At 35.0% G+C, this 17,363-nt stretch overlaps 3 protein-coding genes and 1 long non-coding RNA gene across 6 annotated transcripts; 1 reads left to right on the forward strand and 3 right to left on the reverse strand.

Annotated features, from left to right (window-relative positions):
- On the reverse strand, positions 1 to 5,849 carry LOC146918704 (uncharacterized). 2 transcript variants are annotated; one of them, XM_085720311.1, is made up of 4 exons: positions 5,773 to 5,849; positions 721 to 872; positions 554 to 643; positions 1 to 424 (listed from the first exon to the last, which is right to left on the reverse strand). In XM_085720311.1, the coding sequence occupies exons 2-4, from the start codon at positions 823 to 825 to the stop codon at positions 242 to 244; spliced, it is 378 nt and encodes a 125-aa protein (XP_085576437.1). In that variant the 5' UTR covers positions 826 to 872; positions 5,773 to 5,849; the 3' UTR covers positions 1 to 241. The 2 variants fall into 2 exon arrangements, with proteins under 2 accessions (XP_085576437.1, XP_085576438.1); XM_085720312.1 differs by having other exon boundaries at positions 1 to 421; positions 5,773 to 5,833.
- LOC146918705 (uncharacterized) lies at positions 4,138 to 6,119 on the reverse strand. The gene is made up of 4 exons (XM_085720310.1): positions 5,908 to 6,119; positions 5,171 to 5,293; positions 4,944 to 5,057; positions 4,138 to 4,826 (listed from the first exon to the last, which is right to left on the reverse strand). Exons 2-4 carry the CDS (start codon positions 5,255 to 5,257, stop codon positions 4,389 to 4,391), a joined length of 639 nt encoding a protein of 212 aa, XP_085576436.1. The 5' UTR covers positions 5,258 to 5,293; positions 5,908 to 6,119; the 3' UTR covers positions 4,138 to 4,388.
- A 1,709-nt stretch (positions 6,120 to 7,828) lies between these two features.
- Positions 7,829 to 9,529, reverse strand: LOC146918706 (uncharacterized). The gene is made up of 4 exons (XM_085720309.1): positions 9,425 to 9,529; positions 9,030 to 9,131; positions 8,828 to 8,914; positions 7,829 to 8,711 (listed from the first exon to the last, which is right to left on the reverse strand). Exons 2-4 carry the CDS (start codon positions 9,099 to 9,101, stop codon positions 8,097 to 8,099), a joined length of 774 nt encoding a protein of 257 aa, XP_085576435.1. The 5' UTR covers positions 9,102 to 9,131; positions 9,425 to 9,529; the 3' UTR covers positions 7,829 to 8,096.
- A 4,156-nt stretch (positions 9,530 to 13,685) lies between these two features.
- On the forward strand, positions 13,686 to 16,282 carry LOC146918707 (uncharacterized). 2 transcript variants are annotated; one of them, XR_015014356.1, is made up of 3 exons: positions 13,686 to 13,917; positions 15,776 to 15,858; positions 16,001 to 16,282. It is a non-coding gene; the product is annotated as an uncharacterized LOC146918707 (long non-coding RNA). The 2 variants fall into 2 exon arrangements; XR_015014357.1 differs by lacking the exon at positions 13,686 to 13,917 and adding an exon at positions 15,379 to 15,646.
- Positions 16,283 to 17,363: the final 1,081 nt, after the last annotated feature.

Raw genomic sequence — 17,363 nt, forward strand, 5'->3', positions numbered from 1 at the left:
TCATTAGACACTCCCCATCCATAAATGAGGACTTATTAAGATAGATGCTAAGGGTACATATTGAACTTTCAGAAGGGCATTAAGGTAGTAACATAACAAAATCCAAATCCAAACAACCAAGCTAAATTCTTAAACATAGTGTTATTATACACAACACAGTCAACATGACTTATTTATTATGTTTCTTGGAACAACTAAAACAAACGAAGGAATATCAAGTCTCCAACACTATATTTCCCTCCTACTTTGGAACTTCAGTTGTTTTGGCTGTCTGCTTTGGAGCTTTAGCAGTTGTCTTGATTCGAGCTTTAGCAGAAACTCTATGCAGTTGACATTTAGCCACTTTTTCAGCAAGATGCTCAGCCAATATTTCAGCCTCACGTTCAGCAATGAAATCAAGAAGATCCTTCTTAAAATTCTCCTGCTGGTTCATAGATTAATATTAAAGAACTCAAATATGCGGGAAGAAACTAAAATTGTGAAACTTGAATCAAAAACATTGGTGAAGGCCACATAATAATAAACTTTGTTAACATTTCCTGAAAAAACTTGCCCGAATTTCAAGTTCAGAGGGAGTGCAGGGCAGAGCCAATGCAGCATTCACTTGATCAAGCAAAATCTCATAGTTTGCCAGTTCGAAATCCTGTTGGATTAAATAGTAATATTAGAGAAACTAAAATTGTGAAACTAGGATCAAAAGAAAGCATTTGCAAAACTTGCCTTGGCTTTGGTTTTTCTCAAAGGATAGTTGGCAAACTGGTGCTTGGGAGTTTTTGCGTGATACGGGCCTAAGCGGTGAGAACTGGCTGAGCGGCAAAAAGACATTTTTGCGCTTGTGAGATGTCAAAAGATTGGGGAGAGAAGAGACTCAGCTGCATATATAATACGAAAGAAATAAATAGTTAGTGAAATATGGCTTCATCAAACCAACAATAACAAGAGAAAATAAATAGCAGCAGCACATAATTCAACAATAAGTCAAGCCAAGCTACTGAGACTTTATTACACTCAGTTGGAAGCATATCAGGTTAACAAGCATCATTCATAAACAAGCAAATACAAGATCAATTTAACTATATGATTCTCTTAATATAAGATCAACACAATCATAATAAAAAGAGGAGAGAATTAATCTAATTATTTCAATCACAGAAGAGAAAATCTCCAATTCATAAGGTTTAAACCCTAACCCCCAAATCAGAAAATGTTCGAATCAATATTTTGAGCAATCAATTACAATCACAATCACATATTGAAAAGGCAAAAGAGGCATTAAAATTACTAACTAGAATTGAAATTGAAAAAGAAACAAGATAATTAAACTACGCAACCCTAGAAGAACAAGTGTGATATAACGGAAAGAGTTAGTTATTTGGGCTGTATGATATTTCCAAGCCCGAGCCCAAGCCCAAGCCTGAGCCTGAGCCTCTCTCCTATGCCTTCATTACTTGAATTCATTCCATGAGAGAAAAATAGAAAGACACATATAATAATCAACTTGAGTTTTGACAAAAGAAAGAAGAAGAATGAAAATACATAGATACCTTGAGAGTGAAGCAACGATTATGAAAATACAATTGAAAGAGAGATTATGAACCAAAACCCTAGAGAGACAATATATATAACTGAATAAAGAGTGCGTAGTAATTACTTGTGTTACTTTCACACACTATTTCTACTTTTCACACCCCATTCTTTTTATTTTACTGTTAATTACCCTTGACTAGTCTCAGTTTTTTATTTTCTTACAGAACCTCAAGTGTGTGTTGAGATAAAGTAATTTGAAAATGCAATTGACGAACATTCTCACTTTGGAAAACAACGTTGGTTCACTCTACGTTCAAATTTGTGTTGCATTTTAGTGCTTATTTCGTCAATCCAAACACAGTCTAGCCTACATCAAATTGTTTATCACACTATCATATGTAGTAGTGGTTCAGTTTTCCTTCAAATTCGCTGCGTGTTTTAACTTTTAATTTCATTTCATCGATCAAAACAATGTCTATAGTCTAAGAGATAAAACAATAAAAAATATCCTTGGTGACTATGTGTATCCTTTTGAGGTAATTGGTAAGGAAAGAAATGTCTCTACAAATAAAGTTTTGGCAATGTTTTCGCATATCGTTGCTAAGAATCTAAAATATAGATTAGTGCACTCTCTTGGTTGCCTGCTTCCTGTTTCTGCTTTCGAACAGCAGTTGCCTTGGCTGTCTGCTTTCGAACAACAGTTGTCTTGGCTGTCTGCTTTCGAACAGCAATTGTCTTGGCTGTCTCCTTTGGAACTTTAGCATCAGCTTTCTCCTGTAGATGTCTGTCGATGGCAGAACGAACACTCCTCAAAACGCCTCTGCTAGTTTTGAGATTAATAGTTAAACTTGCATCAAAGGCATTTCTAAAGGGCCCATAACAACAAAAAATAAAAAATAAAAAACTTGCCTCGCTTTCACGTTGAGACGAAGTCTTGGGGTGATTGTTGGGGTGATTCTTCTCACTTTCTATTTCATCAAGCATTTGCTGAAGCGATGCCAGTTCGGGATCCTGTGGCTTTAAAGAGTAAGTAATATTAAAGAACTAGAATACGCACAATGAAACTAAAATAGTGAAACTAGAATTAAAAGAAAGCATTTGCTACAGGCCCCATAAAAACTTGCCTCGTCTTTAAACACAGGAAGGTTGGCGAACATGTACGTGGGAGTTTTTCCGTGGGAGTCTTTAAAACTAGAATTCATTCCATGAGAGAACAATAGAAAGAGACATATATAATAATCAACTTGAGTTTTGACAAAAGAAAGAAGAAGAATGAAAATACATAGATACCTTGAGAGTGAAGCAATGAATATGAAAATACGATTGAAGAGATACGAACGAAAACTGTCATGCAATGCAACCTTAGAGAGACAAATTCAACAAATTCTTCTCATTCTACTTATAAGAAGCTTCAACCCTAGAGATTACGAACAAAAACTGTCATGCAATAAAAATACATAGATACCTTGGAGCTTCTTCTTCTACAACTTCTTCTCATTCTATTTCTACCCATGATTTTTCTTTTGCTTTCACATCACATAGGAGATGAGAATTTCTTTGGCCATTATTACTTGAGTTTCACACACTATTTCTACTTTTCATTTTACTTGCTAATTACCCTTAACTAATCTCAGTTTTTTTCTTCTTTCTGACAGAACCTCAACTGTGTCTTAAGATAAAGTAATTTGAAAATGCAATTGACGAACATTATCACTTTGGAAAACGAAGTTGGTTCATGCTACGTTCAAATTTGTGTTGCATTTTAGTGCTTATTTCGTCAATCCAAACACGGTCTATCCTACATCAAATTGTTTATCACTATCATATGTAGTGGTTCAGTTTTCCTTGAAATTCGCTGTGTTTTGACTTTTAATTTCATTTTCATCGATTAAAACAATGTCTTTAGTCTAAGAGCTAAAACAATAAACAAAATATCCTTCATCACTGTGTTTCCTTTTGAGGCGATTGGTAAGGAGATAAATTATTCTACAACTAAAACTGTGGCAATGTTTTTGCGTATCGTCGCTAAATATTTAAAATATATATCAGTGCATACAACGTTGCTTGTCAATCCTTAGTGTTCAAGATAATCATGTCATACAACAGTTGCTTTTAGCCTTCTAATTTCACCTGTCCTATATATTTTTGTGTATATTTTCATCTTCATTATTCTATTGATCTTTCTTTTCTTTTTTTTGGACCTTATCAGTTATTAGTTTGCACCATAATAGACCTCATTGGAAGGGTTTTGGAAAATGAATTCAGCATGGCAATGTAGCGCTCATCAAACTCATGGCTACTCCATCTTCGGTGTAGTAGCTTCTACTCCTCCTCCACAACGACCACCAATCGCAAATCCCAATTCCCAAAGCCAAGTGAAATTCCTTTCAACCAAACTCACCAATTCTGTCAACGTAATTGGCACTGATAACAAACCAATTCACCTCCAAACGTAATTGGCACTCATCTTGGCCATGACCTTTCTTTGTTTTTTATACCAGTTGTAATAGACGGTACATGGATGTGGGACTTACTAGAGTAGAGCCCTCACCTTATAAGAAACCTAACAATTCATCTATAAATTGTGGCCAAGATAACAATCCAGAACACTTACTAGACAAATTGCAGTAGTTATATAGGAAATAGTACAGAATAACAAGACACACATAGATCAAGATTCGAGAGCTTGGTTCTCTCCCTCCCAAGTGTCTAATGCTCACAACTTCATGATAAAACTAAACATAGTTTAATTTTAGTTACAGCATTTAGAATGATTTATGTAGCACATAATCCAATAAATATTCTTTATAAGAAGTCTAGCATATAGATTTTGGACGTCCTTCATCTTAAGCCTCCAACACTTACTTCTTCTGCCGCTTACTTTTAATGTTACCTTCAGCAACTTCAGCTTCGCGCTTACGAATTTCAACAGCTTCAGCTTTCTGCTTACGAACTTCAGCTCTCTGCTTTCGAAGTTCAGCGGCTTTCTGCTTACAAACTTCAGCAGCTTCGTGCTTCTGCTTTCGAAGTTCAGCAGCTTTCTGCTTTCGAACTTCAGCGGCTTCCTGCTTCTGCTTTCGAACTTCAGCGGCTTTCTGCTTTTGCTTTCGAACTTCAGCAGCTTCCTGTTTCTGCTTTCGAACAGCAGTTGCCTTGGCTGTCTGCTTTCGAACAGCAGTTGTCTTGGCTGTCTGCTTTCGAACAGCAATTGTCTTGGCTGTCTCCTTTGGAACTTTAGCATCAGCTTTCTCCTGTAGATGTCTGTCGATGGCAGAACGAACAATCTCCTCAAAACGCCTCTGCAGGTTTAGAGATTAATATTAATAATAAAGAACTCAAATATGCACTAAAATTGTTAAACTTGAATCAAAAGCAGGGCCCGTAACAATAATAATAAAAAAAAAAAAAAAACTTGCATTGACTTCACGTTCAGACGAAGTCTTGGGGCGAGTGATGAGGTAATTCTCGGGGTGAATCTTCTCATCTTCTATTTCATCAAGCATTAGCTGAAGCGATGCCAGTTCGGGATCCTGTGGGTTTAAAGAGTAAGTAATATTAAAGAACTAGAATACGCACAGAGAAACAAAAATTGTGAAACTAGAATCAAAAGAAAGCATTTGCTACAGGCCCCATAAAAACTTGCCTCGGCTTGAAACACAGGAAGGTTGTCGAACATGTGCGCAGGAGTTTTACAGTGTGTGTATCTCAATGAACATCCGTATCTCAACATTGCGCTTGAGATGTCGAAGATTGGGGAGACACTCGGCTACACAAATAACATGAAAGAACGAAATTGTTAGAAGGTAATTAGATGATGATGATATGTACTGATTAATTAACTTTGAGGAACACACTCTCTATAAAAATTAATATAATCATTCCATGAAAAAGAAGAGAAAAAAACCCAATTCATAAGGTTTAAACCCTAACCCCCAAATTCAGAGAAGATCCGAGCAATCAATCACAATCACAAATTCAAATCAAACTAGAATTGGAAAAAATAATTAATAATCTGTAATAATAAAAGAACAACAAAATTGTTAGAAGGTAATTAGATGATGATGATGATATATATGTACTAATTAATTAACTTTGAGTAACACACTCTCTATCAAAATTAATATAATCATTCCATCAAAGAAGAGAAAATCCCCAAATCAGAGAAGATTGGAATGAATAAAATCAACAACTAGAATTGAAAAAGAAAGAGAAAGAAGATGAATCAAAATCAAAATACATACATACCTGCAAGAATGAAAATCAGAGAAAGAGAGAAGATAATTAAACTATGCAACCCTAGAAGAACAAGTGTGTGTGTGTGTAACCATCCAAAGAGAATTTTGAGAAAAGAAAGAAAGAAGAATGAAAATGCATAGATACCTTGAGAGTGAAGAAACGATTATGAAAATACGATTGAAAGAGAGATTATGAACCAAAACTGTCATGCAACCCTAGAGAGAATATATAGAAGAAGTAACTGAATAAAGAGTGCGTTTATTACTTGAGCTACTTTCACACACTATTTCTACTTTGCACACCCCATTCTTTTCATTTTACTTGTTAATTACCCTTAACTATTCTCAGTTTTTTTCTTTCTGACAGAACCTCAAGTGTGTGTTTAGATAAAGTAATTTGAAAATGCAATTGACGAACATTCTCACTTTGGAAAACGACGTTGGTTCACGCTACGTTCAAATTTGTGTTGCATTTTAGTGCTTATTTCGTCAATCCAAACACGGTCGTCTATCTTACATCAAATTGTTTATCATTATTATATGTAGTGGTTCAGTTTTCCTTCAAATTCGCTTTGTGTTTTATGTGATTATGTGTATCCTTTTAATGCAATTGGTAAGGAAATAAATGTCAATACAACTAAAGTTGTGGCAATGTTTTCCCATATATATTGTCGCTAAAAATCTAAAATAGAGATTAGTGCACTCTGGATCTAATAAAGGATCTGAATGGAAATCATGGCATACAACGTTTCTTGTCAATCCTTAATGTTCAAGATAATCATGTCATATACCAGTTGCTTTTAACCTTCTAATTTCACCAGTCCTATATGTTTTTGCCTATGTTTTCCCTTTGCTACTATGATGCGATTATGGACAGCCACAATCAATTGATTTTGCTACTGATAGTGCTAAATAGATGAGCCAACACACAAAATCAAAAATTCCCCAAAAAAAATCCATTCAGAAGGGTTTTGGAAACTCGTTGGAAGTGTTTTGGAAAATGAATTCAGTGCAGCAAGTGTGGTGTTCATGTGTTTCTACTCCATCTTCGATGAAGTATAGATACTATTCCTCCTCCACCACGACCACCACTCGCAAATCCAAATTCCCAAAACCAAGCAAAATTCCTTTCCAGCCCAAACTTGCCAACTCTGTCAACCTAATCGGCACCGTTAACAAACATTTTCACCTCCAAACTACTCATGACGGAAACCCTCTCGCCGCCACAGTCATCACTCGTTTTGGCCATGACCCTCCTTCATTTTTTATACATGTTATATTTCAAGGTGATTTGGCTCATACTGCTAACTTTCATCTCAAACTAAATGATTTGGTTCTGCCCTGTGTATTGATGTGAGGCTACTCACTAATAAAATTCATTTGATTACATTTGTAAATAATTAAATGCAATAAAAGGTAAATGAAAAAGAGAATAGAGAATTATAAATAAAGCCATACAGACTCTTGCATTGTTATATTCTAGAACTTAACAGATCTAATCCTCTTTTTTGTTTGGTCTACTAAATTGAATTCCACTAAAAAAAATGAAGTAAAAGCTGCACTATCAATGGACAATGATGATTCAGCTGTACCGGTCAAGTTTCCTCACACTGTCTTTTTCACATGGCATGGAAGAAACAAATAACCATCATAGTTAATTAAAACCATCCAAATCTGTAGCAATTCAAGAACTATTTAAACTACTAAACTTCAAAGGTAATCAGAAATGACATTCCATACTATTACATTTACAACTACCACTCAAGAATGAGAGAAAAGTTTTAGCATATTCATTTCATGCTGCTTTAAATAGCAATGTAATGAATTCCGTTGAAGGTATGCCACGAAGACACAATTTTATTCAGAAGCTTAAGGCGAATATATTCATGGCCGGAACACAAAGCTTCCATATATGAGTTTAGACCCCCTTCCCATGCAAGACGATTAACACATTTCCAATAATATTACATTACATCCAAGTGTTATAATAGACGGTACATGGGGGAGGGACTTACTAGAGTAGAGCCCTCACCTTAGAAGTGTTATAATAGTCAGAAGCAAACAGATTGCACAATACGAAACTTTATTGATGACAATAATTCTGGAGAATGATTCAAAACCTGAATAACAAGACACACATAGACCAAGATTCGAGAGTTTGGTTCTCTCCCTCCCAAGTGTCTAACACTCACAACTTCATGATAAAACTAAACATAGTTTAATTTTAGTTACAGCATTAAGAATGATTTATTTAAGCACCTACTCCTATAAATATTCTTTATAAGAGGTCTAACATATACATTTTGGATGTCCTTCATCTTAAGTCTCCAACACTTACTTCTTCTGCCGCTTACTTTTGATGTTACCTTCAGCAACTTCAGCTTCGCGCTTACGAATTTCAACAGCTTCAGCTTTCTGCTTACGAGCTTCAGCCCTCTGCTTTCGAAGTTCAGCGGCTTTCTGCTTTCGAAGTTCAACGGCTTCCTGCTTCAGCTTTCGAAGTTCAGCGGCTTCCTGCTTACGGACTTCAGCAGCTACCTGCTTCTGCTTTCGAACTTCAGCGGCTTTCTGCTTCTGCTTTCGAACTTCAGCGGCTTCATGTTTCTGCTCTTGAACTTCGGCAGCTTCCTGCTCATGAACTTCTGCCTGCTTCTGATTTCGAGCTTCGGCAGCTTTCTGCTTTCGAGCTTCAGCAGCTTTCTTCTTTCGATCTGCAGCAGCTTTCTTCTTCTGGTCTCGAGCGTCTAAAGAAGCCAGAAACTCAAGATAATTCTTCCTTAGAAATTCTTGAGTTGGCAGCTTTGGAAGTTCAAAAGGATCAAAAGGAGGTATCTGCTTTGGAAGTTCAGCAGCTTTCTGCTTCTGGTTTCGAGCTTCAGCAGCTTTCTGCTTACGAACATCGGCTTTATATGAAGCCTCACAAGAATTGATTAAGTCCAGCATTTCCATCTGCAGGTTTGGAGGTTAATTAATAATGATATTAAAGAACTGAAACTTGAACGAAAAGCATTCATTGGTAAAAAAGAAGTTTGTTGGCTTGGCATTTCGAGAAAAACAAAACTTACATGGGATTGTAATTCAGACTTAGTCCTGGCATGGTATTTAACATCCTTTCGCATACTCTCATACGAGAACTCTTCCCTGGTCTTCTTCTGGTTTAGAGATAAATTATTATTATATTAAAAAGTGAATAAAATATATATGGAGTTTTTAATTAAGAAACTAATTAAAATTGTTTGATACATGTTATGGAAAAAACAAACTTGCCTCATTGGGATAATCCCAAGGATGATGGTAGGGTGTTGTTTTGGGCCAATTCTTTCTCTTCGAATAACTCATTTGGGCTTTGTGAGATGTTAAAGATTGGAGCTGCACAATGTAAAATTGTGAAAACACAAATTTAATTTCATAATAAGGATTATATATGACAATTGGAGAAATTAGTTGATTGAGAGGTTATGAAAAATGTCATGCAATCACGCAGTAAGTCACAGCCAAGCCTTCAAACCCTAATCACCCAATTCAATCACAGAACAGATTCAAAGGAAAAGAAGCGAAATCTATTAACAACTATAATTGAACAACAATAACAATAATCGACAAGAAAAATGATAATTGAAAAAAGAAAGATTAAGAAGAATGAATGAAAAATAGGTACATACCTTGAGAGTAAAGGAAAGAAAAGCGTAATGCAACCCTAGAGAGAGACAGAATATACATATATGTTAGAGTAATCTGATCGGTGGATGGTAAACTAAACAACTTTTGGGTTGTTTTGACTTTTTGCACTACAATTTTACTTATCACACCATATTTTGTACTGCAAAAATCCAGAATGCTATGTTGCGTTTGCATGCAAGAGGAGTATTTTTCCCTGGAATTTGCATAGTTTTTAGTAGTTTTTTTTTAATTAATTTTTTTAATCATTTTTTAAAAATTATTATCCAAAATGTGGCCTAGTGGCAAGGATGACATGTCACTAAAATTACCAACTGACCACAAAATTGGATTGGGGACTTTGGGGTCAAATTCGCTTAAAAAATTAGGAAGTGAAAATCGCACAATCGAGAAATTTGGGGGCTAAATGTGCAATAAAACTTAATTATTATTATATTTCTTAATGCTTATGTAAGATATTTTAAATGGCATTCATTTTGAAATTAACAGAGATGCAAAATAGAGAGAAAGTTGAGAAGTTCATAACTCAAAAAATAAACTCTAAATGAGGAGTGTCGTGGACACTCTCTTCCTAATGCTCACCCTTTTGTAGGGTGAAATTGATGTGGATTCCATTGTAACATTTAGAGGTGTTCAAATTCAAACCGATCCAAATTAAAACCCCAAATCGATCTAAAAAAATCGAAAATCGTACAAAACCGAATAAAATTGGATGTGTTTGGATGACATCTTATGAAAACCGCTTGGATTGGATTGGATCGGATTTTGAATTGATTTTTCAAAACCGAACTGAAACGCATACCTATATTTTAATATATATTTCCATTTTTATAAGTATAATATATTATAGGGTTAAATATGTTTTTGGTCCCTATAAATATGTCAACTTTTCGTTTTAATCCCTCTAAAAAAATTCTTCAACTTTTAATCCCTCATAAAATTTTCATCTTCACTTTTGGTTCATCCTTAAACTCATGTAAAATTCATATTTTTAAATAAAATTTTGCAAAAAAATCATAACATTATAAGAATCTCTCCCGAAAAAATTAGAATTTTGTAACACCCATACTAAGCGTGTCTAGAATACTTAGCATGTGCGTTAACTTAGTACTGGATACATTAAAATTTACAACATAAATTCACTTGAATGAATAAATACATCAATATAAATTCGTACAAATGGTAAAACAACGCTAACATCCACTACATTACATCTGAAATATACTTGAGTTTATGAGAATAGTTTACAACTGGTACAAACGAGTACTCGACGATAATCCATCCAGCTACATAGCTATTACTTCATGCTACAAGCAACCTGCTGATCTGCAAACATAAAGGATTGGGATGAGACATAATGTCTCAGTGAGTTCCACCTAATCCTAGGCTATAGGCAACCTCGGGGAAACTTAAGATTTGCCTCGTGTCTACATACACAACCGTTCGGTTGATTTTACGTGTGTGGATATCTAACATGCTTAAACGATCGTGTGAAATACTAAGATCGTATTTGGGTTCCTACATAAACTTGTACATAGTGCATAACATGTCATAATCATATCATAAGCATAGTCATTTCATATTCATAATGTTAGAGGTTAGGGTTTAACATGCATAAGTTATCTGAGTTCATTTTACGGATTGTAACCGGGTGGAGTAACCCCGAGTACAATCCCATGTCATAACCGATGAAAATCCTATCTAAGGTTAACATCGGACTCCTCTTAATGTCGTGCGGACCTACCTTGCGGAGCGTATCCCGTCCCCCTAACGTGAACCTCTCGTATCCCCCTGGCGTGGATAGCGAGAGACACGACATGTTCATATTTACATAGGCTTACTCTTACATATGATGCATTTATAAACTGCACTTACTTGATTAGTTACCACGGGTCCGTAGTCTACCCACATAGCGGTAAATAATTACACGCTTATTCTTGTTCCTACATGACCTAACGTGCTTAGGATAATATAGCAACGTGATTATTCTCAACTATCTAAGTTGAGGCTCTATATAAGTTTTCCCCATTGCTTAAGGGTTAAAATGCTACCCGGACATAACATCTACTATCATACTCTCATGTACCACATATTGTCGAACCATGTTAATGTTTGCGCACCAATTTTGTTTTAAGAACTTAGATAAGAATGTAAATCGGACGCTTGATATTGAGGGGGTTCATAATATAGAAAAAATACTGCAAGAATCGGGCCTCAGACGGCCACTACTGGACCACAGGACGAGTCAACAACATATGAAAAGCTGTCAAATTCGCCCCAGGCTCGCTTATGGCGAGTTGTCTCTAGAGTTTACACGCTTTGAGCGAGTTCAACTCGCTTTAAGCGTGTTTAATCAGTCCAGAACCTGCAGAAACGTGATTTGGTTCAAAAACCTCAAAATCAAGTCTCCTAATACACATATTATCTCCAGAAGTCATAAAAATACTGATAATAAAAGGCATGGCAAACATTAACATGATTTGGCAAATATGACATAAAAGGGGTACTAACATAATTCATGCAAAACCTATGATTTCATTCTTTCTCACACAACAATCACATAATCCCATGGGTGGGAACTAACTAAGGAACTCACATGATATGCTCTGCTTCCATTCCAAGCTTCAAGTCCCAACAAGCTAACAAAACCCTAGTTGCTTCTCTCTTGCTCAAGCTTGCTGCAAGGTGTTCAAGATGCAACACAAACAATAATCTTCCTCACATGAATACCAACCCAGATTCTGCACAATCCTAGCATTAGACCCCATACTTCAAAGTTACCTCCAGACTTCAATACTTGATCAAAATTCGTGAAACCGGTGCCAAAATGTCGGAAATTTCGTTAGCTAACCATAGCAACAACAATCACCTGATTTGGAGTTACAGAGAGAGTTCTTACCATTTTAGTGAAACCCTGTCCCAAAACCCAAAACCCGTAACAAATTCCAGCATTCGTGCTCAAACTTCGAACACGATTTCCAAATTCGTTTCTAATCCGAATCATACGAAACTTATATCTGAATTGAAGGGAATTAAGTGTAGAATTCAGAAATCACATAATTATTCAATTCTGATCAACACAGTAAGAGACACGGCCCAAAAACAGAACCTGTCCAAACAGCAATCACAACATAATCACTTATGGAAGCTTATACAAACAACTTATGCTTCTACCATCACAATAACAACCGCTGCACTTCTTGATTGGCTTAAATCCCTAACCTTTTCTTCAAGTCCAGCTCTTAATCATCAAGCCACTAGGACAACTCCAATACCTTGCGTCTAAACATCCAAAAAAGCAGAACACGGCTTCAATCTTTACACATGGAACCACCAATCACAACTCTACTCTCCTAAACCCATAACTAAGCATGTAGCTCCAAACTCTTACCTTTTTATATCGGTAATTGAGAGGGTTAACTAATGTAAAAATATACATTTTTATTGATTTTATTTAGAAATTTAAGAATAATACCAATTTAAAATACTTTCTTTAAAAAGTTAACATAGTTATGATTTATGAATCATAGTTGGATGAATGCTAATAATTATTTAAGTGATTAGTATGAGATTGGAGAGGCATGTTTTCTACTCCCTCCGTTTCAAAATGAGTGTCACTTTAGTCAAAAAAAATTGTTTCAAAATGAATGTCATTTTACATTTCCAATACAACTTCTTCCAACTTTACCCTCAATAAATACTCAAACTTTTCTCTCACACAATTTTCAATGCAACTTTAAGTTTGTCTTTTTCTTATAAAGTAAGGACAGTTTAGTAAAAGTGTTATGGTTAACGATTATTTCATTACATTCCTTAATCTGTGTGCAACTGGCTAAAGCGACACTCATTTTGAAATGGAGGGAGTATAATTTTCTAAAGGAAATTGATGGAAAGTAAAGGAGAAAAATCTCCTTAAATTATAGCCTCTCTTTACTATTTTTCATTGGCTATATAAACCATACCCAGAATCAATTTTAATAAGGCTGTGAGAAAACTTTTAGAGAGGAAAAAATCCGAAAGAGAATTTTAAAAATGATTATTCAAATATCAATTCTTCAACTAAAATTTTTGTAACCAACAAGTGTCCTTGACGAGGATAGGATCTTTAGATGTTTGGCGTTTTTAACCTTTGGGAGGACACATTTGGACAAAAAAGCTTACCTTTCTCGAAATACTACGTGTTCTCATGTTTGATGAAACATGTTGCATGTGCTTGGCATTGAACACCGCAAGTCTTTCTCAGGGATCACTTCGTGATCCCTGAGAAAGGAGGAGGCGGGGGGAGGAAAGGACCAGGATGTGAGGTTGGGAAATTTGTGGAGGAGGCGGGGGAGGAAAGGAAGGGTTAGATCACAGATAGTGAGGGATGATCGGAAACCGTTGCTTATGGTGAGACATTGTTTGGAAACGAGAGAGAGATGCTCCAAGTAGCGGTCGTCCTTGAGACAACCGAACACTGCCTCCCAGCACTCATCGGGTAAGTAGCAATCTGCAACCGTCGTTTTTCTTGAAACAACCATGTTCTCTGTGTGCAGGTCGGTGATTGGGGTTGAGGCTTTCAGATGTCGGGAGAGGATAAAAAAAGTACAGTATATATTAGGTCACTTTGCACTATTTTTCTTTTCTTTTTTACTGTGCAAAATTTAATAGTATTTGGCAAATAAATAAAAATAAAAATCAACTTGTCCTCTCAAAAAAAAAAATCAACTTGTTGTGGAAAAAAATATATATATACCTACTAAGAGCTTCCACAATGGTAGTTCCTGACTCCTTAAATGGACTCCACATGACACATCACTTATTTATAATTTTTTAATAAAAGTACTTATTAAGAACTCAATGACTCCAATGACAATACACTAATAAGGACTCCAATAAAAATTACTTAAATATGTCTCACTATCTTTACATATTAAACAAAAACATATTTATCTATTACTCATTTTTACAAGTGGGACCAAGTAGTACACATTTTATTACTCCTTTATGTAAGTGGGACCAAGTAGTACATATTTTATTACTTTTTTAAACGTGGGACCCATTAGTTACCCAGGAGAGAGAGAGAGAGAGAGAGAGAGAGAGAGAGAGAGAGAGAGAGAGAGAGAGAGTCCTTAGAGCATCCACAATGGTAGTTCCCTAACAAGGACTCCTTAAATGGACCCCACGTGACACATCACTTATTTATAATTTTTTAATAAGAGTAGCTATTAAGGACTCAATGACTCCAATGGTAATACACTAATAAGGACTCCAATAAAAAATACTTAAATATGTCCTACTATCTTTATATCATTAAACAAAAAAATTTTATCTATTACTCCTTTTTACAAGTGGGACCATGTAGTACACATTTTATTACTCCTTTATGCAAGTGGGACCAAGTAGTACACATTTTATTACTTTTTTAAACGTGGGACCCGTTAGTTACCCAGGAGAGAGAGGGTCCTTATATAGTTGCCCGTTCCTTAACGGGGACTCATTTTTTCTTCCTCCAATGGAGGGTCCTTAACGGGGAGTGGTCCTTGTTAAGTAAGGACCCCCCATTGGAGATGCTCTAGTTGCCCGTTCCTTAACAGAGACTCATTTTTTCTTCCTCCAATGAAGGGTCTTTAACCGGGAGTGATCCTTGTTAAGTAAGGACCCCCATTGGATATGCTTTAAGAATTATTCTTTTGGGGTGGGCCATGACCCACCTTGGCCCATGAGGGGCTCCGCCCCCGTGTATATTCCCATAAAAAAAATGTAAAATGTTAGTTGCTGACAAAATTATAGGGGTGCGCTACAAAGTCAAAACTAATAAATGACGTGATTAAATAAAAAATAGAATAAAATCAGTTAACTATGTACCAAAAAATATTAATTACATCCATAATTTTAGTAACTGAACCTATGAGTCATGAATGAAAAGCAAGTGAATAGTCTAATTGGGGCGCGAAAATTAAAATAATGATATGGAGTGTTATGAATAATAAAGAGTTAGATTTTTTGTTTTTCCATATTAACAATCAAAAGTCACAATATTTATTTTACCTAGTTTATGATTCTCTTTTCTTTCAAATTCTCATTCTCTATGTTTAATCTCTCCATCTCAATTTGTAAACAAAAATCATCTCTCCATCTCAATTCAGCATCTGTTAACACAAGAACAAACAATTGGCAAAAGCATAAGTGTCGTATGACATTGATCATAACTTCATAAGATATGAGTAGGTGCCAATTGCAATTGCCAAACAATTTATTTATTATTCAATAATAGTCATAGGAATTTTCACTTTTCAGGAATCAACAAGTGTATTTATTTATAAGATGCTAATTTTATGATTTTCACTTTTCAGAAACAACAAGTTTGATTTAGTGCTCGAAGACTTTTGGAACAAATTGATCAGAATTAAAGTTGAAGTTAAAAATCAACATCCAGGTACTGTTGTTTCGTCTCTTTGATTGCTTGAAATGTTGCCTAGAAAACAATTGTCTAGTCATCTAAAATGGAAAAAAAAAAAGAAACAAATTGAAATTGATATTGAATCTCAAAAGGTTGCTCTTCATAATTTTTTTTATAGGGGCACCACTCTCTTGAATCGCCTAAGGCATCCAAATTTAAGGACCGGCCCTGCTTGTGTATGTCTGACTTCTGCCTTCACAAGATCTCCAACCGTTCTTACTTAAGAAATATAGTGCCATACTTGATTTAGGCGCTTTCAAAGTTAGAGATAAATGGAAAATATTTTTTATTTTTTTATGGTGCTCCGTCTTTAGATCATTGAGTTTATGATTTATGTCAGTATTCCTGAGTTAGTAATACTCATGTTTACTTGTGTTGAATATGAAAAGTTGTTTTTGAAGTTTCATCGCAATACTATGAGGGAGATTACGACTCAACATGCTCCCCTTAATCTCTCTTGTTCAAGTAGTACAGTCACAAGAGAAATACAACACTGATTCTACCATTTTTCTACATTTTGTTTTCAAAATCTTAGTATCTATATTTTGCTGATCAGAAGAAATTTGGCGAAAAATGGTTATATTCCACAAACTTGTTCCAGTATAGAATGTAAAACAAACAAACTATTAATCTATCTATCGAGAAGAGTAACATTTGAAGATTCAACCTCTTTAAGCTCTAAAACGTGATACAAATTATTTGAACTTTACTTGAGGTTTTTGTTAGTAAACACGTACGGTATCCATGGAAAGGGAAGTGGGAAAATGTATATGTAAAGTGTATTGAAGTGAATTTGAGAAAAATATGAAGGGAGAAAGATGGTATAAATGAGCCAATAATGTGACTTATTTACTAACCAACAAGATTTATTTGACATATAAACGAAGTGACCAATACCATTTCGGCATTTGCAAGAGTAGCTGGGACTTTTACTAACAAACAAGTTATCTTAACTAAATGTATTTTCAATAATTTTACTCCTTCTGTTTCAAAATGAGTGTCGATTAAGGAATGAAATAAAGTAGTCAAATGTCATAGTAATTTTACCAAATTATCCTAATCAACTATCGGTTGGTTTTTTTATTAAAGAAAGAATAATATTTTGGAAGTAGTGTAACATATAGTATTAATTGAAGGGTACAATTGAAAAGAAAAAGTTATTATTACATTGGAAACTGAAAGTGACATTCATTTTGAAACAATTTTTTTGGCTAAAGCGACACTCATTTTGAAACGGAGGGAGTAACATTTAAATATTTTTTTTGGTTGACAAACAACATTGAAAGTTACTGATTAATGTACTCAGATACATATTATTTATATTTACACTATCAGTTATTTCTCTAGTTGTGCAACGACAATCATGGAGGAGCACACTCATTTACTTAAATTAAATATGAGCCAAATGAAGGACTTATAAACGGGTTTCCTTGGCTATATATGATGCAAAACCTCTTTCAAGTTTCAATGGTAATAGACAC

The sequence above is a fragment of the Medicago sativa genome, chromosome 6 (assembly GCF_051527215.1).
Source record: "Medicago sativa cultivar Bolivia chromosome 6, Bolivia_mono, whole genome shotgun sequence".
In the NCBI taxonomy this organism is placed as follows: Eukaryota; Viridiplantae; Streptophyta; class Magnoliopsida; order Fabales; family Fabaceae; genus Medicago; species Medicago sativa.

Coding starts and splice junctions, on each gene's coding strand:
- LOC146918704 (XM_085720311.1), bottom strand. CDS start 825: ATGTCTTTTTGCCGCTCAGCCAGTTCTCACCGCTTAGGCCCGTATCAC. Junction 644..720: donor TGAGAAAAACCAAAGCCAAG/GCAAGTTTTGCA, acceptor TTAATCCAACAG/GATTTCGAACTGGCAAACTA. Junction 425..553: donor CCTCTGAACTTGAAATTCGG/GCAAGTTTTTTC, acceptor TCTATGAACCAG/CAGGAGAATTTTAAGAAGGA.
- LOC146918705 (XM_085720310.1), bottom strand. CDS start 5,257: ATGTTGAGATACGGATGTTCATTGAGATACACACACTGTAAAACTCCT. Junction 5,058..5,170: donor TTCCTGTGTTTCAAGCCGAG/GCAAGTTTTTAT, acceptor TTAAACCCACAG/GATCCCGAACTGGCATCGCT. Junction 4,827..4,943: donor CGTCTGAACGTGAAGTCAAT/GCAAGTTTTTTT, acceptor CTAAACCTGCAG/AGGCGTTTTGAGGAGATTGT.
- LOC146918706 (XM_085720309.1), bottom strand. CDS start 9,101: ATGAGTTATTCGAAGAGAAAGAATTGGCCCAAAACAACACCCTACCAT. Junction 8,915..9,029: donor CTTGGGATTATCCCAATGAG/GCAAGTTTGTTT, acceptor TCTCTAAACCAG/AAGAAGACCAGGGAAGAGTT. Junction 8,712..8,827: donor AGTCTGAATTACAATCCCAT/GTAAGTTTTGTT, acceptor CCAAACCTGCAG/ATGGAAATGCTGGACTTAAT.